Source organism: Panthera pardus, unplaced genomic scaffold, assembly GCF_024362965.1.
Source record: "Panthera pardus isolate Hobbes unplaced genomic scaffold, ASM2436296v1 HiC_scaffold_3, whole genome shotgun sequence".
In the NCBI taxonomy this organism is placed as follows: domain Eukaryota; kingdom Metazoa; phylum Chordata; class Mammalia; order Carnivora; family Felidae; genus Panthera; species Panthera pardus.
In genome coordinates, this window is record NW_026526876.1 from 19,039,185 (window position 1) to 19,065,591 (window position 26,407).

The 26,407-nt window shown below is 53.9% G+C and overlaps 1 protein-coding gene across 2 annotated transcripts; it reads left to right on the forward strand.

Annotated features, from left to right (window-relative positions):
* Positions 1-9,586: 9,586 nt before the first annotated feature.
* Positions 9,587-25,324, forward strand: FADS6 (fatty acid desaturase 6). Of its 2 annotated transcripts, XM_019466308.2 has the most exons (7): positions 9,587-9,837; positions 10,351-10,517; positions 20,003-20,183; positions 20,781-20,968; positions 22,192-22,371; positions 22,478-22,543; positions 23,116-23,234. In XM_019466308.2, exons 1-6 carry the CDS (start codon positions 9,657-9,659, stop codon positions 22,502-22,504), a joined length of 924 nt encoding a protein of 307 aa, XP_019321853.2. In that variant the 5' UTR covers positions 9,587-9,656; the 3' UTR covers positions 22,505-22,543; positions 23,116-23,234. The 2 variants fall into 2 exon arrangements, with proteins under 2 accessions (XP_019321853.2, XP_019321852.2); XM_019466307.2 differs by lacking the exon at positions 22,478-22,543 and having other exon boundaries at positions 9,588-9,837; positions 23,116-25,324.
* The last annotated feature ends 1,083 nt before the right edge of the window (positions 25,325-26,407 follow it).

Below are 26,407 nucleotides of genomic sequence, written 5' to 3' on the forward strand. Positions count from 1 at the left end.
TGACATGGGGCTCGAACTCACGGACAGCGAGATCATGACCTGAGCTAAAGTCAGATGCTTAACGAACTGAGCCACTCAGGTGCCCCCATTTTTTAAAAAAAAGTTTATTTATTTAAGGGGTGGGGGGAGAAAGAGAGAGAGAGACACTGCACAGGTGCACATGCAAAGGCAGGAAAGGAGCAGAGACAGAGGGAGACACAGAATCCCAAGCAGGCTCTGTGCTGTCAGCGCAGAGCCTGATGTGGGGCTTGAACTCTCACAAAACGTGAGGTCATGACTTGAGCTGAAACCAAGAGTTGAACACTTAACCGACTGAGCCACCCAGGCCCATCTGCGAAGTGGGTTCTCTGTTGGGGGTCCTGTATGAGAGCTGTCTGGCACCCAGCAGGCACACAGCACGGGTCTCTGACCCGAGTCTCACCCCCCATCCATAATAGTAGTAACACGTGGTATGACCCAAGCATTTCAAGTGTGTTAGTCACATGGTCTCCAGGGCTGTTGTGATTCCTGGTTTTCAGATGAGGAAACCAAGGCACAGAGATGTTTGTAAAACGTGCCCAAGCTCACAGGGCTGGCGGTGGTGGAACTAGGGCTCCAACCCAGACAGGCTGGCTCCTGTCTGTGCCATGTCTCATCATGATGGTGAGCATTTATCGAGCACCTGCTGTATGTCAGCACTTTACATCTGTGATGGCTATGAATTCACATGACAGCCTCATTTAATAATTACAGGGGGTCAATTAACCCATTTGACAGAGGAGAAAACCGAGACTCAAGAACACTAGGTTGTTGTGTGGCTCATACAGCCAGTAAGAGCACACACAGGGCCTGACTCCTTGTCTGTCTGACTCTGCATAGCTGCACTCTGGACCAGCTGCTCCCCGGGTTTCTATAGCTGAATGACTAAGTCTGATGGGGTTTGGAGACCGAGGTAGGGAAACTTCTGGCAAGTCCATTCAGAGCCCCTAATGCCTGGTCTTTAGAGAAAGGCCCTTGGGGCGTGCCAGTGTGGTGAGCCCTGGAAAGCTTTTAAAGCTACAAATTTCATTTTTACCTTCTCTCACTGTGGCTTCTTTGTTCCATGGGCCCACGTGGGTCTGCATGGGCATTTTGGGGGGCTGTGGGACCCTCTCCCTGCTCTGAATATGCACACTCCTGAGAAGCGTTTCCTCTGGACCCTGAACAGTAGTTGATGGGGCCCTGGTCGGCAGGGGAAGGGGCTTGCTCTGGGAGGAGAGGGGGCGGGGACAACAGTAGCTGCCAGTCTGACCCCTGACCCCCAACACCACTGCCCCCTTTCCACAGAGTCACAGCACCTTCACAGTCTCTTCAAGTGGGCAAGGGCAGGAAGGCATTCTTTACTAGCCCCATTTCTCAGATGGGGCAACTGAGATTCAGGAGAGCCAATGACCCGCCAGCAAGTGCCCAAACCAGGGTGTCAATTCTGGTGCATTTGCACTGCCACTCCCTGCTAGCTGTCTTCTCAGAGCATAAATCTAGCACTTTCATATACCAGGCACGGCAAACCCTTGAGCACAGCATCATTGCCCCGCCTCATGGGTAAGGAAACCAGGACTTAGGTCTGTTAGGTCATTTTTCCAAGCCCCTAAGAGCACAAATGTCAGGGCTGTGGGATTCAAACCCCAAACCCTGGTTCTTTCTACCCCATTCCCTGAGCCACCTCCCCAGGCTCTCACCTGGCACAAGGGCAGCTCGTGGGTTCCCCAGGTCAGAACAGGGGCTCAGCGGGCAGGATTTGGGGAGGGGGGAGGAGGGACAGGCTGGACTCACTGTCTCTCCCTCTTCCTCCATTCCTGTTTACCTCACTCCTGCTCAGCCTCGAGATCTACTCCTGACTGCGTTCCACTGTGTGCCCCTGTGCACCTGTGTGTGTGTGTGTGTGTGTGTGATGGGCGTGAGGGCACTGACTCTATGCAAGCCCAGGGTGAGTGCAGTGGACCCAGAGCTCTCCTGCGAGCTGAGCGTGCTTGTGTGTGTCTGTGGTTTTGCTCGCTGATCTTTGTTTCAGGGCCAAGTTTCCCGGGAGAGGGGCGTGAGCACGTGTGTGCGTGCATGTGTGTGCACGTATGTGCATACACACTCACAGAGGACTCCATGACTTTGTCTACGGTCTATATTTCAACTCCTTCTCTCACTTATTATATTTAGAGCCGCAGCTCCTTTAGTGGAAGGTTGAAGCCCCAGCCACCCACACCACCTGTCCTCATCCCATCCCTTGTCTTGAATCGGGGGTTCCCACCAAACTTTCCCCAAACCCTCTCTGGGTGACTGGTTTGCTGGGGGTCAGAACCCCAAGGGCCTGGGTGGGCAACTTCCCCTGAGCCGGGGTGTCCAGTTGGGATGCTGAGCTGTGCCACTTGCTGGGAAGGCTAAGCTGCCTTTCCAAGCCTCCAAGTTTCCACCTGTGAGTGGAGTTAACCAAACCCCACGTTGTAGGCCTGTTGGGAGGCTACACTATATGAAGCCCTTAGCTCAGGTCGTGACACCCTGTAGGCGGAGGACCTGGTCGACAGGAATCTGGGGATGGGGAGGGCTCGGTGGGCATCAGCCAGGCCTGGGCATCCCTGAGCTGGAAGCACCGAGAACCCACATGCCGGGTTGTCCGCAACTCCCTCTTCCCTGGTCCCCACACCTTCTGTACAGCCGGTTCAGTATCGTAGAACAGAAGTGGGAGGAGGCATCATGCCCCTGAACCCCAGCCAATAGATGTTAGATTTCAGTCATATCAATATTCAGCATTACAATAATGTTATAATTACCATAGCACAAGGAATGGCTTAGCGATGCCATTACCGTGAGCACTGGCCCTATGGTCCATTGATATCCTTAGTACAGAAGTGATCTTATTACTTTTCCAGCGACCCAGTAAGCTAGGTAGTATCACCCTCATCCACTGCAAATCACCTTGTCAGAGACCTGAGGCTCAGAGAGGTCAAGCAACTCACTTAAGGTCACACAGCAAGAACAAACGTGGGTGTGTTTGAGTCCAGAGCCCTGCTATAGCAGACAGTAGACTGTTCTCAGTCGCCTCCACACTGTGTAAGAATCGTGGCCCTCATTCCCTTTCCAGCCCTGGCGCTGGCCCCACCAGGCCCAACAACACACCCTTCAGGCTAATCTATGCCCCAAAGTCACTCACACACACTGGACTGTGGTGCTGACCTGACACGGTGAGAGGGACCAAGGGATCCTTGGAAAACCTCACCGGTCGGGAGTCTGGGTTGCTAACAATTCCAGCCTTGGATTTTCAAGGACTTAGCTTGCTCTATAACTTGGAAAGGTGGCCTGGGTCTCAGTGTCCTTTCCCGCCAGGTGGGGACAGGCTGATAGTCTCAGAGCCTTAGCAGCATCCCCACCAGCTCGAGGCTGGCCCCCTTTCCCTCACCTGTCTCACTCCCTGGCCTGCCCCTCTGGGCCATCACCAACCTGGCTTCGTCCCTGCAGAGCGGCTGGTGGCCTAGAACGTGGGATGCACAGTACAGGCAGCTGTGGCGGGCCAGGGCTAGGGTCCTTGGAGGTGAGGCTGATGCTGACAGTCCATCGGTGTGGCCCTGCCCTGCTGGAGCCAAGGGCACCTGGGATGCCGGTCCCACTCCCAGCCGATCAAGATCTGAGCCCCGGCCTGGCCACTTGTCCTCCAGAGTGCTCGGCCCCACCCCTGTGAATAATGCCGCTTGCCTCCTGGAGTCGAGCCTCGCTGGGCTTTGATGATTTGGGGGGGGTAGCACGAATGGGCGGAAGACAAGGAAGGCTTACAGATCCAGCCACCCAGGCCTGGAGCCTAGAAATGGGTGCATTGCTGGTGGGAGGTGCCATTCTAATCCACCCCATGGCCCCCCCACCCCCGCCCCAAGCCTCCCAGTACCCACCTTCCAGGTGTCCAAACCTATCTCTGATTCTCACGATCCCCTTCCAGGCCCTGGGGCTGGGGCAAGGCTCCTTCCCACCCCACCCCAACCACAATGATAATTAACCCCAATGAACCCCAGCAAATAAATATGTGAATTGCAAAAGGGAGGAATCATAGCTGCCCCCGGGTGGGGAACTCCAGAGGTCCCTGGAAGGCCAAAACCAGCATCTTCTAACACCATCCCTATACAGCCCCCCTGCCCCCCAGTTTTGCCTGGGTAGGTCCCCGGGCACCCTGCCCATTGGGGCCTGGGAGGAGGGCTCACCCATCTCAAGTTAGGACCCTTGTCTTTTTTAAGTTTATTTATTTATTTTGAGAGAGAGAGAGAGAGAGAGAGCACAAGCAGGGGAGGAGCAGAGAGAGAGAATCCCAAGCAGGCTCCGCACTGTCAGCATGAAGCCTGATGCGGAGCTCGAACCTGCGAACCATGAGATCATGACCGGAGCTGAAATCAAGAGTCGGACGTTCAATCTACCCAGCCACCCAGGCGCCCCCATCATCTAATTTTTTTAACTTTTATCTCCTCCTTCCTTTCTCCTGAGCCTGTCTTCCTAATCTTTCCACTCATGCATCTATTTATTTATTCAACCAATGTTTACTGAATACTTACTATGTGCCACCCACTGTGTGAGACCCCAGGGAATGGGTGTCATCCAGAGAACAGGAGGGACCGTCTGTGTGCCAAGCCCCAGCCCCTTCTCCTTCGGGCAACCTGTTTTGACTCACACTGGTCTGTCCATCAGCTGGTAAACATCAGCCAGGCGTGATGGGTGTGTAAGTATCATTGAAGGTTATGGAGGAAGCTCAGGAAACATAAGGAAGGTGTGTGTGGGGTCCAGAGAGGAATGGGACAGAGTCTGGCAGACCAGGTGCTTCTCCCAACCCCACATGCCCAGCTGCCAACCCCCATGGCCAGGAGAACGGAGATACCAGCCCCAACCTGCTTTCCCACGCTTCACTGTTGCTGGATTTACAGATGATGTCTACTTCCTGACTTTTATCTCTTTTTTTTTTTAACATTTATTTTTGAGAGGCAGAGAGAGAGTACAAGCAGGGGAGGGGCAGAGAGAGAAGGAAACACAGAATCTGAAGTATGGTCCAGGCTCTGAGCAAGCTGTCAGCACAGAGCCCGATGCAGGGCTCGAACCCACAAACTATGAGATCGTGACCTGAGCCGAAGTCAGATGCTCAACTGACTGAGTCACCCAGGTGCCCCTGATTTTTATCTCTTAGAAAAAAAAAACAACAAAAACTTCTTACCAGCTAGAAACATAAAACAAATGTTTTAATTAAAATAGAACATACAGGGGCACCTGGGTGGCTCAGTAGGTTAAGTATCCGACTTCAGCTCAGGTCATGATCTCACAGTTTGTGGGTTTGAGCCCCATGTTGGGCTCTGTGCTGACAGCTCAGAGCCTGGAGCCTACTTCAGATTCTGTATCTCCTCTCTCCGCCCCTCCCCTGCTCGTGTGATCTCTCTCTCTCTCTCTCTCTCTCTCTCAAAAATAAATAAACATTAAACATTTATAAAACAGAACATACATAGAGAAAAATGCCCACATAATAGTAGCATGATGAATTTTTACAAAGGGTAAGTAATACCCAGATCAAGAAACAAAAACACTCAGCAGCCCCCAGAAACCCCTATGTACCCCCTTCTGTGACTACCTCTATCAGTAATGGCCATCCTAAGCCTGTTTTTGAATTTTGTAGGAATGGAGTCAAACGAAGTCTGTGCTCTGTTGTGTCTCGCTCGGTTTACTCAACATTAGGCTTGGGCTGTCTAACACACCCTGGCATCCACATTTCACATTTTATTTATCATTCTACTGTTGGGGGATACCTGAGTTGTTCCCCCCCCCAACACTTTTTTTTTTTTTTTGGCCTATTTTGAGTATTGTGGCTACGAACATTTTTGTATATTTCTTTGCATTTCTGCTGAGTATATACCCAGGGCATGCCTGTGTTCAGCTCTAATAAAGCTCTTTCCATTTAAAGAGAGAATCTGGGGGCACCTGGGTGGCTCAGTCGGTTAAGCATCCGACTTCGGCTCAGGTCATGATCTCGCGGACCGTGAGTTCGAGCCCCGCGTCGGGCTCTGTGCTGACAGCTCGGAGCCTGGATCCTGTTTCGGATTCTGTGTCTCCCTCTCTCTCTGACCCTCCCCCATTCATGCTCTGTCTCTCCCTGTCTCAAAAATAAATAAATATTAAAAAAAAATAAAGAGAGAATCTGCCTTCCTGTTTTGTTTTTGCTTTAATCAGCTTTATTGAGGTATCGTTAACTATAATAAAATGCACCCATTTCAAGTGTGTCGGTCCACGACTTTAGACAAACGTGTGCACAATCAAGACACAGACCGCTCCCATCCCCTCCAGAAAGCTTCGTAGTGTCCCTTTGCAATTACTGTTCCCCACCCACCCCTTCCAGGGCAACTACTGAGTTGATTTCTATCACCATATACTAGTCCTGCTGTTGTCGAACTTCCTATAAATGGAATCACAGAGTGACTACTTGCTTGTGTCTGGCTTCGTGCCCTCACCATTTGGCCCGTGGGATCGCTTCAGCTCATCTCTACCGCTCGTCTGCTCTGTTGCCGGAACCTCCTTTATACACGTGCCGCGTGAATGTATCCGTTTGCTCATCCATTCTTCTGTCGGCGGACATTCAGGCTGTTTCCAGTTTGGCCGTCGTGAACAACGCTGCTACGATCAGCGAGACACAGGTTTTTATGGGGACACATGTTTTTATTTCTGTTGGTTGAATACCTCGGAGCTGAATGGCTGGGTCACAGGGTAAGCCTGTAGTTACCCTCACACGAAGCTGCCAAAGTGTTTTCCAAAGGGGTGGAACCACCTTGTGCTCCCGTCAGCCACGAATGAGAGGTCAGTTTCTCCACACCCCGTTGCCCACATTTAGTGTCGCCTGGCTGCTTAATTTTAGCCAGTACAGTGGGTCGGAAGGGCTACCTCATTGAGGGGGGGTGAAATCTGCATTTCCCTAAAGGCTAAAGATGTGAAGCATCTTTTCCCAGGCTCACTGGTCGTGCGTCCATCGCCTCCTGATTTTGATTTCGCCCTCTTCCGGTCCTGCAGCGTCCCTCCCCTGCCACCTACATCCCCAGTACCCTCTTGTTTTAGGGTACTGAAACAGTCTCCAAACTAGTCTCCTGCACTCGGTGGCTGCTCCATTGTGCCGGGCGACCCTTCCTGAACACATCACACAAGGCGCTCCCCGGCTCTAAAGGCTGCTAGGGCTCCCCAAGTCTGCAGGATGGGAGCCCAGACTTCTCAGCCTGCCATTGTCTGTACTTCCGGCTCCTGGTCCCCCAGCCTTTCTCTCCTGCCTCTCCTCACAGTCTCCCAAGCCCCACTCCTGCTCCACGTCTTGAAGACCCAGAATATCTTGTTCTCTTCCTTCTCACGTGGGTTTAAGTCTGTTCTAAATGAAGTCTGTCTCTCTCCAGGGAGGCTGCCAGCCCAGCGCACCCATGGGGATTCTCTGTCTCCCTCTCTCTCTCTCTCTCTCTGCCCCTCCCCCGCTCATGTGCATGCCTGTGTGTGTGTGCGTGTGCGTGCGTTCTCTCTCTCTCTCTCTAAAATATGTAAACTTAAAAAAATATTTTTTTAATGTTTATTTATTTTTGAGAGAGAGCGAAACAGTGTGAATGGGGGAGGGGCAGAGAAAGAGAGAGAGACAGAGAGATAGAGAGAGGGAGACACAGAATTCAAAACAGGCTCCAGGCTCTGAGCTGTCAGCACAGAGCCCCACGGGGGGCTCGAACTCGGGAACGGTGAGATCGTGACCTAGGCCGAAGTTGGACACTTAACCAGCTGAGCCACCCAGGGGCTCCCAAAGTCAATAAACTTTTAAAAAATTAAAAGAAAAAGGATCGATAGAAACAAACGATAATTGAGTTTGGAGTAGACAGATTTGGATTTGAGTTCTTGTTCTGCCATTTAGTAACTTTGGGGTGGGTGTTGGGCAGATCTGTTCATCTCTCTGTGCCTCTGTGGGTCAGATGGGGATGATGCCACCCTGTGGGGTTGTGGGAAAAACACAAAACCTAATAAGGGTATGGAAACCAGTGGTGAAACTATAAGGAGCCAGATGTGGGTGTGGGTGTGGACGCGCACGTGTGTGAGGTGAGAATTGGTCTATTAGATTGTAAGCCCCTTAGAATACTGACCTGATAAAGAAGTCTTACCCTTTTATACAGGATTGGAGGGATTGGCTCATAAGAATTCATGACTGAAGATGCCGCCGTAGACAGAGGAATCAGTCATTAGTGTCCCTAACCTCCTCACAAAGCTCTCCTCCATTTCTTTTCTCCACCTCCTTCTCTTCGTGCTTTTTTTCCTCCTTCCCAAAGATCCCCTCTGCAAATGCAGCCCTCGCTGTGCCAGACCTCCTTTAGAAAAGGACTTCAGGGGCGACTGGGTGGCTCCGTGGGTTAAGCGTCTAACTTCCGCTCAGGTCATGATCTCGTGGTTTGTGGGTTCGAGCCCTGCATGAGGCTCTGTGCTGACAGCTCAGAGCCTGGAGCCTGCTTTGGATTCTGTGTCTCTCTCTGCCCCTCCCCTGTTCTGTGTGTGTGTCTCTCTTTCTCAAAAATAAATCAACATTAAAAAAAAAAAAAAAAAAAGAAAGGGACTTCAATGTGAAACCAAGGGGAATGCAAAAACCAAGGAAAAAAGAGAATAGACCCTCAGACGCAGACAAGGGAGTCTGTAGAGCACGGTGGTTTGTGACGGGAGACCTTCCAGCAGCTCCGGGTTGGGGCTACACTGACGGAAAGGGGCCAGGATGGTGTTGCTCCCAAGGCAGGGGGGCGGGTGCTGTGTGCCATGACCGTGGGCGCCCTTGAGCGACTGGAACTGCAGAACCCCACTCTGGGTGACCTCTGGGTGTGTTTTCTCTGTGGTTATCCCCTTCTCGATGGTTCTTCCTTTTGGAGCTTCTCATTCCAAAAATCACTGGGCTGGAGAGCCAATTCTCCATGGGTCACCATTGCTAAAGGCTGGGACCAGAGGGACCCGCACTCCCCATCTGTCTGGATGGAGTGAGTCCTTGAACTCTCTGCCCCACGAATTCAAAAATGTTTATGTGCCAAGCACTGTTCTAGCTACTAAAGATAAGGCCTGAGCAAAGGCGTCAAGGTAACGCCCCGCCGGCACCCAGCGTCCAGTCTGTTGGTGGAGACAGACGTGCCCGGGTCACACGTGGGAGCGTCTGCAAAGTGCTACTGAGAAAAATACACAGGCCAGGAGATAAAAATGCTACAGCAAACTCCAGAGGCTGCGGGGACGGGAGAACGCGAGGAAGGGATCTGAGGTCAGGCGGTCCGAGAAGGGTCTGGAGGGTGGGGTGGGCGCCTCTCCATGGGGGTCTCCGCGGCACTCTCCGCCCGAGTTCCCTCTAGCCCGGGCTGGTTCTCCATCCAGGGTGGCCTCCCTACCCGCACGGACCTGCCCGCTCCTCCTGCGGCTTTTCTGTTCCCTCCCGCCCCGAGGGCGCCCCCGGGGGGCCGGGCCGGGTCGCTCCCAGTTTCCCACCCGCCCCCCCCCCCCCCACGCCGCGAGCGGCAGGAGGCGCTCGGGTGCCCTGCACGCACCGTGACTCGGAGGGCGGGTGTCCCCAGCCAGCGCGTGACTCCGCCCCTGCCCACCCCCGCCCGCACTAAGCGCCTCGCAGGGCGCCGCAGACCGTCCCGAGTCCTCCTGGGATGCCCGGGCGGCCCCTCATGGAGCCGGCACCCGGCGCTCCCCGGGGCCACGGCGGGGGCGAGGCGCTGCTGGGTGAGCTGGAGACGCTGGTTCAGGACGTGGTGAGGACGAGCTCTTGGTGGGAGCGCCACGGTGTGGACTGCGCCATCCTCGCGCTCAGCCTCCTCTCGGTGCCGGCCGGTGAGGAGCACCGGACAGGGGGACAGAGGGCGGCGCTGCGGCTGGGGAAGGGGGTGCGGGGTAGGGTGGGGGAGAGGCTGGGGACTGGGGCGTGGGGGACATGGCCCGTGCCCGGGACCCCGGAAGGAGGGGTACACCCCAGATCCGAAAGTCTGATTGCAGTGTCCTGCCCTGTGTCCCCAGAGAACGGGGCGCTGGAGGAGGGAGAAGGCCTGATGGCATGAAGGGCGGTGGAGGGGAAGGTTGAGAGGGAGGAGAGGGACTGGGGGAGGGGAGTATGTTCTATGGGGGGAACACCAGGGACGGGGTCTCCCCTGGACCTCTCCTGGTCCGGACCTGCCCCACCGCCGCCTGTGGCAGCCTCCCACCCCCACCCCGCCCCTGGCCCTGGGCCCACTTTGGCCTGGTCTCCAGCGGTGGGGACCCGGGTGTTTGGACCCAGATCTCCAGGAGCTGGAGAAAGGCCCTGTCTGCCCCCTCCCCCCCTCTCCCCACTCTCCTTCCTCTATACAGGGTTCTTAAGCCTGCGCTCTGAGAATGTCCTCGTCCTTGCACTGGGCATCATCATCCTGGGTGTGTGCCACTACACGCTCACGGTCAAGGGCAGCCACCTGGCCACACACGGTGCCCTCACCGAGTCAAAACGCTGGAGCAGGATCTGGGAGCTTTTCTTTGTGGAGGTGAGCCTGGGAGGGGTGGGCATGGCTGCTGGTACTTCCTGTGGGGGCCACCTCACTGTTCCGCCGCAGCGTGCGGGGGTGTTCGGCTGTGTGCCCGTGTGGAGGGGCCACTACAGCCGTTGGTATGCGTGTCTGAGCGCACAGCGTGCTCTACAGTTTCGCAAGTCTATGTGTGGGTGCTTGTCCCCAAGCCCTTGAGAGGCCGCTTACACTGCCGGGCCCCTCCTGAGAGCTGCATGAGGAATGCACCTGTGTGTGCCTGTGCCAGCCCGGGCACCCCTGTTTCTCCTGGGGGCACCCGCTTGCCTCTCTGTGGCACCTGACCAAGTGGCGATAGAACTTCCTTCTCCTACCAGGGCATCCAGGTCCCTTAGGAACAAATATGAAAGTTGACACCAGAAATGGTCCTTTTCTGCCACTCGTTACCATGACCAACTAACTCAATTATTAACTTTATGTAACTTTACAAAGGTTTATAGAACTATACACACCTACAGACACACAAATGACATTTTATAAAGTGATACATTTCTTTTTTTAAATTTTTTTTAATGTTTATTTATTTTTGAGAGAGAGAGAGAGACGGAGTGTGAGCAGAGGAGGGGCAGAGAGAGAGGGAGACACAGAATCCGAAGCAGGCTCCAGGCTCTGAGCCATCAGCACAGAGCCCAATGCAGGGCTCGAACTCACGGGCCAGGAGATCATGACCTGAGCCGAAGTCAGCTGCTCAACTGACTGAGCCACCCAGACACCCCAGTGAAGTTATACATTTCTTATCTAGCATTCTCCATTCTCCCTTTCTTCTCCTCCCCTCCTGCACTCATTTCTAAAGTGCTAAGAATAAGAGGAACCTACAGGCTCCTGATCCTTGGGGTCCATTTAGAAAAAATGTTTATTGAGGCGCCTGGGTGTCTCGGTTAAGTTTTGGACTTCGGCTCAGGTCATGATCTCACAGTTCAAGAGTTTGAGCCCCACGTTGGAGTCTGTGCTGACAGCTAAGCACCTGGAGCCTGCTTCGGATTCTGTGTCTCCCTCTCTCTCTGCCCCTCCCTCGCTTGTGCGCTCTCTCTCTCTCTCTCTCTCATGTGACAGTGCACACATGAGTGGTGGAGGAGCAGAGAGAGAGGGAGACAGAGAATCTCAAGCAGGCTCTGCGCTGACGTGGGGCTTGAACTCATGAACCGTGAGATCATGATCTGAGCCTAAATCAAGAGTCAGACGCTTAACTCACTGAGCCACCCGAGGCGCCCCAATTAGGGTCCATTTCAAGATACTTCCCTTCCCAGAAATCCCTGGGCACTGGTGCTAGACAGACTCTGAGGCCTGGAGCCAGGGTCAGGTGCCTCCCCCAGCCTGCCCCAGTTTGTAATCACGAGCGGGGGAGAAACTGGGGACACGACAGGTAGGATTAGTTCCGTGTGGACTTTTCAAAGCTGTCCTGAGTGCCAGGAGCCTGGGAGCAGCTGGGGATGAGGAGGTGTGGAGTTTGGACAAGTTATGACAGGGGACTTACCTATACAGAGGTGACCTTGTCAAACTTCAGCGTGCAGCTGAATGGTCTGGAAGCCCAGGTTTCTTGGAGGAGAGAGGCCTGGCCACTTTATTTACCAAGGTCCCCAGGTGAATCTGATACCCACCCAAGTCTGAGGACTCCCTGGCCTAGACTCTGGGAGCACAGTAGCCATCGAGGGTGCCAGGCAAAGACAGTGAGCTGAGGACGCCTCCACTGAGAAGCCTCCCCAGTTTCCCCAGCTGAAGAGCTTGCATGGAATCACAGCATGTGACCTGCCCTGGGGACCCACGTGGCTTTGCAGCTGCACGCTGTCTTGTCCCCACGAGCCCCAGGGCAGTGGCCTCACTTTGTCTCTTTGTATCTTCGGCTCTTGGCACAGGGCTGGGTTCTTGGTGTTTCATTAATGTTTGTTGATGATTACGCCTACAGGTGATGCGGCAACAAAGTGTAGGGAAAAGCCAGCTAGTGGACAGTCACAGCCTAGAGGCCTATGACCCCCTTGTGGTGGGGGAGGGCTGGCTGTCATGTCAGTGTTGTGACTGCTGCGGGCGTGTCAGCTCAGTACTCAGGTACTAGCTCACCTGTGTGGGAATGGCCCTGCTTTCTGCCCCGCACAGTGTGGTTCTGGCTACTCTCTGGGGAGGATCTGGTTTCCAGTGTGGGACAGGGCATGGCTCAGTCTCCCCGTACCGCTGGCTTTAGTGGGGCAAGTGCAGTCCTTGGGGAGGGTGCTGGTCTTGGTGGCCAGGCAGGGGACAGTGTCTGGGCACAGCCTTTGAAACCACATGCCCAGCCTCGCTGGCTGCCTGACCTTGGGCAAGGTCTTTAATTCAGTGTTGGCTTCCTCACCTAATAAACAGGATGAGAGCATTACTGGCCCCACGAAGTCATGCTGGGGATTAAGTGAGACCACGTAGATCTTGATTTAGGGCCTGGGCCGACTCTTGGATGCCCACCAAGTGTTGGCTTTGCTTTCTCTCTGGAGGGAACGTGCCGTAAACTGCAAGGAGAGAGCAGTTTTGGTTGTTGTTTGTTAGTGCTGTTTGTTTTTAACAGAGAGGTTGATGCATTGTGCAAAGCTGGACAGACTTGAGTGTGTATGTGAGTGTGTGAGTGTGTGTGTGTGTGTGTGTGTGTGTTTGCGTGTGTGTGTGAAGGGCGCTGTTTGCTGCGGCACCTATTCTCTGTGTTGCACAAAGGACAAGTTCCCGCTGCCCAGGACCCTCCTGGACTCCCGACACTCCACTTTTGCCACATCCTGTTGTCTTCTCTCTTTGATCCTTCTCTTGTTGGCTGCCTGTGCTCTGCCCAAACCTTGACCCTCAGGAGCCACCATCACTATAGAATGATCAAGTCCTCTAGTCTGTAGCCCTAGGCATTAGCAAGTATCATTGGTGTCCCTGGGCACCTGGCTTTTTCCAGTTTTGTCCCAGGGTCTGCTGACTCGAGCTGAGGGTGGGACAAAGACCTGGCCCTCTCTGGCCTCTTGGATCTGGAGCAGGGCGGGGGAGGGTGGCAGGCAGGAGGGACAGGGCAGTGACACTCCAGTTATTGTTTCTTTGAAGTATCCCCAGTCACACACACCTGCCCACACTAGAGTGAACTTCCCTCTGAAGACGCATTCTGGTCTACATGAGAAAGTTCCATTCCTCCTGCTTGTGAGCCTTTGACCCACTCCTCGGAGCACTGATGGCTTCCCTGCAGGAGCACCTGCCTTTCCCTGTCTGAGATTATGTGTCTGGACCAGACCTCGGGAAGGGAGGGACAGGGTGGAGTGGGCAGGGCCATTATTGGCTTAAATCCCGGAGCTTGGGAAGGATTAACTTCTGAAATCAGAGGCCTTAAGGACTTCCCTGTATTGCACTCACAATCAAGATGCTCCCCGAGTGGGAGGGAACAGGCTGTACCAGTTACTCAGCTCTTTAGTGTGTCCCAACTTCAAGCTCTCCTTCTAAAGTTGGCTTTGTGCTTCGGGAGTGGGGCCACAGCTGGTCCCAGGAGAACATGGGGGCGCTGGCTCTGCCTTGGGGGAGGGGTGTCACACAGGGGGATGCCATCCCCTTCCTTTGAGTCCAATGTAGTGGTGGAAACAGAGCTCAGAAGCCCCAGCCTGGTCATGATTCTTGAATACTCTCAAGTTCTGTGGTGTGGCCATTATCTCCTGGTCTGTGTCTCTGCCCTTTCCTCTATCTGTACTCAAACCCTGAGGCGTGTTAGTCTGAGTATGCCCAACTGTGATTTTTAAATTTTTAAAAAATTTAGAGGGCAAAACCAGATCTGTAGTACAAAATATACTTTTGTAAAAAAAAAACAGCTTTAGTTTTGAAATAATTATAGATTCACAGGCCCGTTGCAAATATAGGACAGAGAGGTCCAGTGTCCACTTTAGTCAGCTTCCCCCAATAGTTACATTCATATGAGTGTCTTTCAATAGCCAAACTAGGAAATTGACATAGGCACTGTGTGTGTGTGTGTGTGTGTGTGTGTGTACAGGAAATGGACATAGGCACTGTGTGTGTGTGTGTGTGTGTGTACAGGAAATGGACATAGGCACTGTGTGTGTGTGTGTGTGTGTGTGTGTGTGTATGTGTACAGGAAATGGACATAGGCACTGTGTGTGTGTGTGTGTGTGTACAGGAAATGGACATAGGCACTGTGTGTGTGTGTGTATGTGTGTGTACCTGCCATTTATTTTATCATGTGTAGATCTGCAAAATGGACTTTCCGGCAGCCTCCCTCCCCACCGCCCCCAGCTTTCGTGTGATTTCCTCAAGGATAAGCCCGAGGACTCTGGGAACTCCTATTTCTGTGGGTCTGTACAGCTTGGCTCTTGGTGGTGGCGACCGTGGTGGGCGTGCATATGGCCTCTCACTGGCAGAGGACCCCGGAGCAGGGCTAGGTGGTCCAGGCAGTCATCTGTGGATAGCAGCCTGAGTCCAAGGGTTGCAGCCTTGAGGGAGAGGCTCGGAGAGAACAGGGCAGGCTTGCTGTGAGTCCAGCAGTGGCTGCCCAGCCAGAACAGGATTCACAGGTTGAGGGAGGAGCTTGGGGGGCTGAGACAGTGCTGGTCCAGGCTGAGCAGTGATGGCTGAGCAGTGCCCTCCACGTCACTGAGCTTGTCCAAGCCCTCCTCTGCGTGCTGGGGACACAATGGCAAGCGAGACCCGCTCTAGTTCTCCAAGGGCTCAGAGTCAAGTGGGGAAGCAATAAAAATCCTGATTATATTGGCCGATTCTTCCTGGGTGCTTACTGTGTACTTTACATGAATTATCTTCTTTTTAAAAAAAATTTATTTTCTTACGTTTTTAAAATTTATTTTTGAGAAAAAGAGAGAGAGAGACACCACAAGTGGGGGGAGGGGTGGAGACAGAGAGGGAGACACAGAAGCTGAAGCAGGCTCCAGGCTCTGAGCTGTCAGCATGGAGCCTGAGGTGGGGCTCGAACTCATGAACTGTGAGATCGTGACCCGAGCTGAAGTCAGATGCTCAACCAACTGAGCCACCCAGGTGCCTCGAATTATCTTCTTTAGTAATCATGCCTCCCTATGAGTGGGACGCTGTTATTACCCTCACTTCGTACATGAGGAAACACTGATCTGGGGGGTTCAGTCACTTGGCCAAGGCTGCTCAGCCTGGACCAGGGCAGGCAGAATGTGACAGGGACATCAAGCAGGTGATGTGCAGGCCGTGAGCACAGAGAGAGCACAGCAGGGGTACTAGGCAATGTCTGCAGACATCTTTGGCTGTTGTGACTGGTGTGTGTGTGTGTGTGTGTGTGTGCGCTTGTGTGTGTGTGCGTGCGTGTGCACTCGCACGTGTCTTACTGGCATCTGGTGGGTCGAGGCTAGATGCCGTAAACAGCCTTCAGTGCATAGCACAGGCCTCACAACAATGACCCTGTCCCAAATGTCGGTGGTGCCAGGGCCGAGAACTCCTGGGGAACGTGTCCAGACGAGGAACTGTCAGGACAGTGCTGCCAGCCCCAGCCCCAGACAGAGCAGATGTACACGTAAAGGCAGGGATACGGGCGACAGCATGGTACATGAGGGACCCACAGAAATCTGGACTCTGGAGAGAAGGAGTAAGGAGGACTGTGTGCCCAGCAGAGGAGCTGGGAAGTTTCTGGGGACAAGGCCTTAAAGGGGAGAGAATTCCATCATGGCTGCTCGATGGCTCAGGGCTGACCACATCCAGCCAGCTCCCATCAAGACGAGGTTCCCAGGGTCTCCTCTTACTTTGGCCCTCACTGCTGCCCCCTCTCTTATCCAGAAGTGCTGAGAGGTGGCCATGTTCACCTGGGGCCTGCCCGGTACCTGAGGACTCAGACTCAGAAACTTGTATCCTCACCGAGTAGGGCTTTCAGATGTAGCAAAAAAACAAAACAAAACAAAACAAAACAAAACAAAACAAAACAGGACTCCCAGAGAAATTCGAGTTTCAGGTAAAAAAAACCAGTTTTTGTAGAAGTATATCCCAAATAGTGTATTCGGCTCAAGTCATGATCTCGTGGTTTATGGGCTCGAGCCCTGCATCAGGCTCTGTGCTGACAGCTTGGAGCCTGGAGCCTGCTTCAGATTCTGTGTCTCCCTCTCTCTCTGCCCTACCCCTGCTCACATGGTGTCTCTCAAAAATAAATAAATGTTAAAAAAAAAAAAAAAAAGAGGGGCGCCTGGGTGGCTCAGTCAGTTAAGTGCTTGACTTCGGCTCAGGACATGATCTCATGGTTCGTGGGTTCAGACCCCGCATCAGGCTCTGTGCTGACAGCTCGGAGGCTGGAGCCTGCTTCGGATTCTGTGTCTCTCCCTCTCTCTCTGCCCCTCCCCCACTCATGCTTGCGCGCACGCTCTCTCTCTCTCCCAAAAATAAATATTAAACATTTTTTTAAAGAAAAAAAGGAAAGACGACCTGTCACTGCCCACTTTTTGAATTCAGAATTATGTAAGCATAGTTCCTATTAAAAAAATAATTGTTTTCAAACTACCAGCTTAGCTGTTAATTACCTTTGGCCACCGGCGGAGGGCGGAGGATGCCTGAGAGAGCAAACAGCTGAGTGAAGGAAGAAGTGAATGATGGGAGACTTGGGGTCCCTGATACTTAGCAGAGGGCAGGTGGCAAGAGGACTTTCACTGGTACCTGCCCATGCACACTGTGGCCAGTTGTAGAGCCTGAGTGCTGCTAAGAGATTGGAGCCCTTAAGTCTTCTGGAGGGACTGACTGCATGGTGACATTAAGAGGTTAACACCAGCGTCGGGGACCCCGCTGGTTCAGTCAGTGGAGCATGTGACTCTTGATCTTGGGATCCTGAATTTGAGCCCCACTTCGGATGTAGAGATTACTAAAAAGAAGAAGAAGAAGAAGAAGAAGAAGAAGAAGAAGAAGAAGAAGGAGGAGGAGGAGGGAGTGGAGGAGGAGGAGGAGGAGGAGAGACATCATCAAGCCTTGAGGCTTCTGGAATTCTCCCTGGGTCTGCATGTGGAATCCTCTTGGGTGAGACCTCTGCCCAATCCTTCACAGCGGACAGTGCATTTCCCAGCTGCCTCTGCGGCATTTGGCCATCTCCCCTGCCTTCTGGCTGATGGGCGTACATGCGCAGGAGATGCGCGGCAGGGTGTGCGGTCTTCTCTTCCAGCCCAAAGCCACCCCCTCCTTTCCTCTACGGAAGGAACATCCAGAAGGGAGTGAGAATCCCAGTGTTATAGAAATAGCTCCAAATCTGTTCTTATTCATATAAAAAGGCCAACCATGTACAGACTCTGGAAGTGTGCACTGAGTCACATGTAGCTCAGCTCCCAGCTTCCTGGGGTCTGGCCACGTGGCTGAGAAGCTGACTGAGGACCCGACGGGGTCCCTGAGGGCCCAGTTCTTACCATGCTCAGCCCTGCTCAAGCACCAGTTCGTTTGTGACATCACTAGTCAGAGTGTGGTGAGCCGCCAGTGTGCGTGCAGATGCGGAGCCCGTGCTGGAAAGGAAAGGCAACTTCGTCCCAGCGCAGTAGAGGTGTGGTTGGCCCTTGAAGGAGAGGTGCACAGAAGCAGCAATTAAAAACAGTTGCTTCTTGGGGCACCTGGATGGCTCAGTTGGTTGAGCATCCAACTCTTGATTTCTGCTCAGGTCATGATCCCAGGGTTGTGGGATTGAGCCCTGCATCCGGCCCTGCTCTGAGCATGGAGCCAGCTTGGGATTCTCTCTCTGTCTCTCTCTCTCTTCCCCTCTGCCCCTCTCACCCACTCTCTGTAAAATATAACAAAAACAAAACCAGTTGCTGGTTCCAGTTACATGGGAGAGAGCCTTGAGGATCAAAACACACACCTGGAAGCCCTGGACAGAGGCAGGCTGGTCCCTGAGGATGTCCCGGCAGACCCCAGCCACAGCCCTGTGTGCCCGCTGCTGAAAGCTTCTGCTTGGAACCCGAACCAACCACGTGGCCCCGATGGGTGCGTGCTCTGGAGACCAGCAGGCCTGCAAGAGATGTCACTTCAGCTGACACGTGACCTGCCCACCCTCTGCAGCCTGGCCCAACCTCGTCCCTCTGCGAGCTTATAGAAACAGACAGCAGAACTCATTCCTAGGCAGATTACCTCATCTGAGAGAGGAGCGCCTCCTGCTGCTGTCACGGACTCCTAGCAGGGCTGTGCTGGACCCCATCCTCTGTCTCCAGAGGGGCCCCTGCAATACGGGGTTGACGTGCCTGTTGTAAAACCGCAGTTGTGACCTCCCTAACTGTCCCTCTCCCCCCCCCCCACCCCCGCCCCGCCCCAGCATCCTTTAGCTAGACCTTCCGGCTGTATTTCAGTGCCGGTTCATTCCGAGGGAGAAGGTTGCTGCAAACAGAGTGTGAAGACAGTGTCGTTCCTTATATGTCTTCTCCTGGCTTTGCCTCTGCTGCCTGGGGCCCAGAGCCTGGGTTCCTGCTCTCTTGGAGTTAGCGGCTCATCTCCGGGGCCTTACGGCTTATCTTGGGTGGATTCTGGGTTCAGATCCTACCTCTGCCACCTTCCTAGCCAAGTGGCCTGGGGTTAGTCACCTGGGGTGGTCACGTGGCCTCTCTCTGCCTCAGTTTCTGCTTCTGTCAACTGTGAATAATAACGCCGCTGACTCACTAGGCTTGGGAGATGAGCAAATCACATTTGTAAAGTGCAGAACGCTGGGCCCTCAGGGAAGGGTGTTCGGCTGTCTTTTCGAGGCTCACAGTGGTGACTGGCGCTGGAAGAGTCTTCAAGTCCTTCCGGAAACAGGCAGGCAGCGATCTTGGATAAAATTAACAAGATCTTCTGGTCTGGATGAAATACTGGAGGAAGCTGTTATATGCGTTTTCATTTGCATATATCTGCATAAGAAACTCCTTATTGCCTCTTTTGCATTCAGAATGATTGCCCTTCTTGGGGTCCCAGAGCCTCTGCTTCTCCTGGGCAGCTACGAAGAATCCCACGAGGGTGAGGGTGCATGCCAGAGGAGTCACCCCTGGGGAGAGGTTCACACTCAGCCCCCCACCCGGGCTCCTCACCCTGGGCACCACCCTCATGGCCAGGCCACTCTTGCGCCCCTCCCCTTGCTTCTCTGGGCTCCGAATGCAAAGCAGTGTTATGGAAATACAGATGTTTCCAAGATAAACATGAACAAAATAATTACAGCTGGGTGCCTGGAGCTTTTCCTGCAGTGTGCCCAGTCCCCCGAGAGCCCTGTCAGGCTTGCAGGCTTGCTCGGGTGGCCAGTGACAGAGTGGCAATCGTGGGGGCTGGCGTCTCACCTCCAAAGGCTTAGCATCACCACCCCTAGTGGACACAGTTCTTTTGACTTGCTGCTACTCTGTGGCCGCAGAACCTGAGTAGATAGATGGTCTGATTAGCCGGGGTGTGAGGCAGAAAGGTCCCGGAAATGCAGCATCCGGGGACGGTGGGTGTCCTTGAGGGTCCTACTCTGCCTGACTATGCCTGACACGGCCCCCGGTGCCCTCCCTGGCTCCCTCCTCTAGGTATGCTCGTCCTTCTCTGCAGAGTACGGCAAGTATGGACACGTCAAGATGCACCATGGTTACACCAATGTGTTGGGCCTTGGGGACTCGAGCACGTGGAGGCTGCCTTGCCTCAACCGCTACGTGTACATGTTCCTTGCTCCTCTCTTGATCCCCGTCCTCACCCCATTGGTGGCTGTTGGTGAGTATGCCAGGGCCCCACTCCCTTACTCCCCCTCCTGGCTTCCTGGAGGCTGCTTGTAGAGGAAGCTGGGAGCCCCAAGTTAAGACCAGAAACTTTCTGAGACAGCCAGGCAGGGTGGAAGGAGCCTCGGCCCCCGGGCCAAGTCTGGCTGTGCCACTTACTGGCTGATGACCACAGGCAGGTAACTTAACCAGTCTAAGCCTCAGGTTCTTACTTGGTCCTCAAGGGCGGTGTGAAAGCATCATGAGGTCATAGATGTAAAAATACTTTGCAAAGGCCTTGCGCTCTATTGCGGGTTGTGGACTGTAATATCGTGAGAGCCGTACTGTATGGTGGAAGGAGGGGCTGGAGGGCAGCCGGACCCGGGTCCCAGCCGTGGATGGCTCTTACCACCTACCAGCAGAGTGGGCTTGGCCAAGTTGCTTAATGCTGTTTCCTTATCCATAAAATGGGTGAACCTACTTTTCAGGGCTGTGTGGATGAACGGTTGCCCTAGTTAACGCCCTAGTTAGCACCATTGGGCCGGGGGTGGGGGGTGGGGGAAGGCTTCAACTCCCCCCACCCCCACACTCTCTTTCTTGCTCCCTCTGGCAGAGCGGCTGAGAAAGGTGGAGCTCAGGTCGGCTGTGCGGACGCTGGGCCTGATTTCCCTGGGCCTCTACGCTCACTATTGGCTGCTTCTGAATGTATCTGGCTTCAGAAGCCCCGGCTCGGCCCTGCTGTGCATGTTCACCACCAGGTCCCTGCTGGCCCACCCTTACCTCCACGTCAACATCTTCCAGGTGAGGCCTCCCCGACCCTGAGCACAGGCTAGACTCAGTGTTCTGGGGAGAGAGATGCACTCCCCCCACCTCCCACCCCAACCTCTCTCCGTGGGTCATCACAGAGAAGTTGGATTTCAGGTAAAGAATTTGCTTCTCTGCAACACCAGCTGCCATTCACACGTGGATCGTGGATGGAAGATTTGAGAAACTTAAAAAAAAATTTTTTAACGTTTATTCATTTTTGAGAGACACAGAGAGAGTGAGCACGAGTGGGGGAGGGGCAGAGAGGGAGGGAGACGCGAATCCGAAGCAGGCTCCAGGCTCTGAGCTGTCAGCACAGGGCCCGACGTGGGGCTCGAACTCACAAACCATCATGACCTGAGCCGAAGTCGGAGGGGGCTCAACTGACTCAGCCACCCAGGTGTCCCAAGATTTGAGAAAGTTCTATGCATAGGGCACTTGATTAGGCCCTGTGGGGGCACAGATGATTAGGACCCCATCTCCTGCCCTCAGGGCACTTACTGTGATGACCCCAAGTGAGGAGGGCCTTCACAGATGGAGGGGGTGGAGATGGGAGGTGTTCAGGGGAGGCCTGGGGCTCAGCACTCGGTTCTAGGGCCATTTCCATAAGCAAACACCCCTGCTCCCTGGACACAAAGACTAGGTGCCTGGAGGTCAGAGTATCCTTCCCCATTCCAGCACCTGCCGTGCTGCCAGTGACGACTTCATCTCCTAGGACACAGCTGTGGGTCCTGCCTCCCTGTCCTACTGGAGCAGAAGCACCCATTCACTTGCAAATCCTTAAGACCCAGGACCGAGCCTGGCAGAGGAGGCATTTTTCCATACTTGTTGAATGAAACAACAAGAGGGTGCACAAACTTGATCTTGAACCCTGAGCAGGATTTTGATGGGGGGAAAGAGAGCAGAGAAGGGTCTCTCCAGGATGAGATAAAGGCAGAGTGGCGTGAGAGTGTGCAGCGGGAAGTCGTGGGCATGTCAGTACCCCGGGGTTCAAGGGGGTACCCAGGCCACGCCCCTTGTTGTACAGGTGGAGAGAGAGACCCAGAGATGGGTGAGACTGAGCTCAGGGCACAGACAGGAGAGTGTCGCCACAGTGGGGGTGAGGGAGGCAGAAGGACCCTCTGGGTCCCCACGTGGTGGGTGAGGCTGTCCGGGGCAGGGTGGGGAGGCGCGGGGCTGCCCAGCCCAGCCTGAAGCTATGACCCACGTGTCTGTCACAGCACATTGGGCTGCCCATGTTCTCTCGGGACAAGAAGCCTCAGAGGATTCACATGATGAGCCTGGGTGTGCTGAACCTGCCCCGACTGCCTGTACTGGAATGGGCGTTCGGCCACTCCATTGTCAGCTGCCACGTGGAGCACCACCTCTTCCCCCGGCTCTCTGACAACATGTGCCTGAAGGTAGGCGAGGATCAGGCTGGCCTGGGCAGGGGTTCCCTGGAAGGACCGCCCCGTGTACGGGCAGCAGAGTGCATTTCTGACCAGAGGCATGTGGGTTCCTTACCAGCACTGTGACTCTGGACAAGTTAACTGAATGTCTCAGAGCCTCAGCTTCCCCCTCTGGAAAATGAGGGTAAGCAGGGCTTGCTAGCAGCAGGCTTTAAGGTTGAAATGAAATGGATCTGAAATGCTAGGCACACAGTACGTGCTTGGTAAAAGGGAGCTCTAGCTTTTGCTTTTTTTTTTTTTTTAATGCTTATTTTTGAGAGAGAGAACGTGTATGTGTGAGGGAGGGAGGGGCAGAGAGAGAGGAAGAAAGAGAATCCCACGCAGGCTCGGTGCTGTCAGTGCAGAGCCTGACATGGCTCTTGAACCCATGAACCGTGAGATCATGACTTGAGCCAAGATCAAGAGTCAGATACTTAACTGACTGAGCCACCCAGGCACCCCAGGGAGCTCTAGCTTTTATCCCCTGTGCCAAGGAGGACTGTCATGGAGTTGGGAGCCCTGGGGAAGGAAGTTGGGGAGAAACCCCTTACCCTTTTCCCTTGCCTGCTGGGAGGGGAGAGGCAGGAATGGTCCCTGCCCCTCATCTCCTCCAAAGTCTCATGGAGCAAGGGACTGGGAGGAGGGTGGCCCCTCGTGGGGAGGGACCTGCCCACAGTCCTGACTCAGCGGCCCTTTCTCCTGCCCATCTTCTGGCAGGTGAAGCCCGTGGTGTCCCGGTTCCTCCAGGAGAAGCGGCTGCCTTACAACGAGGACTCCTACCTGGCTCGCTTCTGGCTGTTCCTCAGTCGCTATGAGGAGTTCATGGTGCAGACCCCTCCCATCACAGAGCTGGTGGGATTGCAGTGAAAGGGGGGGGGGCGCCCCCTACGCCCCGCCTCCCCACCCCCCAGCCCGATCCTAGCTCTCTTGCTTCTGCTGGCCTTCTCTCAGTCCAGGAGGGCATGGGCCCTTCCCCAGGGCGGTGGCTTGGCTGCTGGTGGTGGAGTGGGGAGGTACTGGAGGGCAGTGAGGTGGAGAGCTCAGGCTGGGATTTCTGGAGAAACCTCCTTGCTTTTCTGGGTTTGGAGGGATATCTGGGGGCAAGGAGTAACAGTGGTGGTCATTCTGGTCAGTCTGGATCTCAGCCAACTTCATCTTGGGGTGGGGGTGGGGGAGGGCGCTAAACAGCTGGATTCCTCCCCTGCTGTGTCTGAGCCTTGATAGGGCTAAGGGAAGGTGATGGGGAATGGGGATAGGAGAGGCCCTGGGCAGGGCGGTAGGTGAGGAGAGCGAAGGGTCAGGCCCTCAGGGCCTCCCGGGCGCCAGGAGACCCCATGCTCAACTGCCCACTGCTTCTTCCTGTGTTCTTTGAGGCTGTGTCCCCCAAGGAGCCCTCTCCCCAGGGGCCACAGGGAGAGGTTACTTTTTTAAAAAATTAAAAAAAAATTTTTTTTTCTTTATTTTTGAGAGACAGAGTCAGAGCACGAGCAGGGGAGGGGCAGAGAGAGAGAGACGGAATGACGGAATCCGAAGCAGGCTCTGGGCTCAGCCGTCAGCACAGAGCCTGATGCGGGGCTCGAACCCATGAACTGTGAGATTATGACCTGAGCCAAAGCCGGACGCTTAATGGACTGAGCCACCCAGGTGCCCTGGGAGAGGTTACTTTTGGCAGACTTTCCTAATTTCTCTGCCGGAGAAGCCTGTGCAAGACACTGGCTCAGCAGCAACCAAGACCCTCAAGAACATCAGTGAAATTAAAGTGTGTGTGTTTGGTGGGGAGGGCACTCCAGGGGAAATAAGGGCATAGATAAGAGTGTAAATAGCTTTGAGCTTGACCTTGGCGAGCTCTAGATAAAGTCTGCTTTGTTCCATGATGTCTAGCAGGGGTAGGCCTCGAAGAACTATCAATTGCAAGGAGAAAAATTACTGGGGGTGGGTAGCTGAGGCTGGAGGGGGTGATGGGAACAGGGTCTGGAGGACAGACAGCCTTAGAGGGGAGGGGAAGGAGGGCAGGGTGCAGCTACAAAGGCTTGAGTCAAGAGCTGGGCTTGGCTGTGAACAGGTGCGGGGAGGAAGGCAGGGATACAGAGGATCACTGATGCCAGCTGGAGGAGGAAAGCAGTGTGCTTGGGACACCACTGAGGGTCAGCCAAAAGTGGGCAGCCTTGAGAGAGGACTGGGAACCTCCCTAACTAGTGGTTGGGCGAGAGGGTGCAAGGATGGGGCCCAGCTGGAGGCTGAGGCAGGAACAGAGAAGTAGGCCAGGCCTATGACAGGAGACCAGAGCAGTTAGTCTAAAGCAGGGTTTCTTACGTCGGCACTATTGACATCGTGGCCGGATCATTCTTTGCCACTGGGGCTTGTCCTGGGCACCCTGGGGTGTTTAACAGCATCCCTAGCTTCTATCCACTGGGATGCCAGGAACCCAAGTTGTAACAATCAAAAATGTCTCTGGGCATTGCCAACTAACTGTCCCCTAGGGGGCAAAATCATCTTAGGTTGAGAACATACGGGTCATGTTCAGAGCACACAATTGCCTTGTTTTTCAGTGAAGCCTTTGGACAAGGTAAAGGGCCTGCTGGCCCTGATGGTGGGGAGGCTGAATGGGATGGGCGGAGGGGCTAGACAGCAGGCGAAGGCATCCTCGAAGCCTGGTCCTGTTGGAGCACCCACCCTGCGCCTCCAAATCCATTCCCTACTCTTCTTCGCCCTGCCTTCCTCTACCAAAGACCACAGCTGCTGTCCGGTGCCCTTTCCTACAGCTACGGCTCTCACCACTTCTGAAACTACTCCCTCCTTTTGCTTCTTCAGGACCTGGGGTGGTAGTGGCTTCCCGCCATTGCTAGCCTGGGGGTGCTCCACCATTCCCTTGATCCTGGCCACACCTCTGTACAAAGTTCCTTCATTAAACTCTTTTCAGTCAGTCCTTTGGAGTGTGCCATCTGTTTCCTGCTGGGAGGCTGACTGATAGAGCAGAGTTTTGGATCCAAGCAGCCCTCCTGGAACAAGAAAGCCTTGGCAGCCTCCCCAGCCTTGTTCTTTGCTATATGTTATTGCTGCTGTTTCGAAATGCATTAACAGCTCAGAAATTGCCTTCAGGTCTGGGAATGTGATTAATCAAACTGCTAATTCTCCGCATGAAAAAATGCGATGTCAGAAAAGGTCCCATTGCGGAGTCCTGGCCAATGATCAAAACCATCCTAATCTATAACCAGTGACTCATTGTTATTGACCTGGGCCTGAGTGGGGGCTGGGCAGTAGCTGAAGGCCCCGGTACGAGACCTGGCTGGACTACAGGTGCCTGGGAACAAGTCACTCGATTTCTTTGAGGCTCAATTTTCTGTTACTCTAAGGATGTGGGCTGGGAAAGCATGGGGCTTGGGAGGGAAGGGTGAAGTGATAGGAGTGAATGAAGCCCTCCCAGGACTGTACAGATACCTGAGGTCTAATTTACAGAATTATAGGGGAGGTGATTATATTGACAATGGTGATGAGAGTTAACATTTTCAGAACTTATGGCCAACAATTTTACCTACGCCACCTAGTTTCAGTCTTTACAAGACGTTTTTGCTATTTTTTCCTTCATATGGTGAAGACAAGGCTTGGAAAAATTAAATTTCTCAATATTATATCGCTAGTAAGTGTTAGAAGGATTCAAGCCTAGTGTGTCTGATTCCAGAATCCATGCTCTCGACCACCAGACATACTGTTTCTGGGTGGGGAGTCCTGTAGGGCTTTCAGAGATGTCTGATCCTGACTCTCCTTCTCTTCCTCCCCATGAAAGGATAACACATGGTTTGATCACTAAGACAAACTCTTCAGGAGCCTTTGCACATGCCAGGCACTATATAGAGCTCTGGAGATATAAAAGTGAATGAGATTGAGCCCCAACCTCATGGAGCTTACCATCGAGTGCAGGAATTGACATACATTCTGTAAAGGGCCAGATAGTAAGCATTTTGGGCTTTGTGGACCATGTGGCCTCAGTCACAACTACTCAAAGCACTTC

What these genes read in the sequence shown, in the direction of transcription:
- FADS6 (XM_019466307.2), top strand. Translation starts at nt 9,657, where the DNA reads ATGCCCGGGCGGCCCCTCATGGAGCCGGCACCCGGCGCTCCCCGGGGC. An exon ending in TCCACGTCAACATCTTCCAG is followed by an intron (nt 20,969 to 22,191) that starts GTGAGGCCTCCC and finishes TGTCTGTCACAG; the next exon opens with CACATTGGGCTGCCCATGTT. An exon ending in CTGACAACATGTGCCTGAAG is followed by an intron (nt 22,372 to 23,115) that starts GTAGGCGAGGAT and finishes ATCTTCTGGCAG; the next exon opens with GTGAAGCCCGTGGTGTCCCG.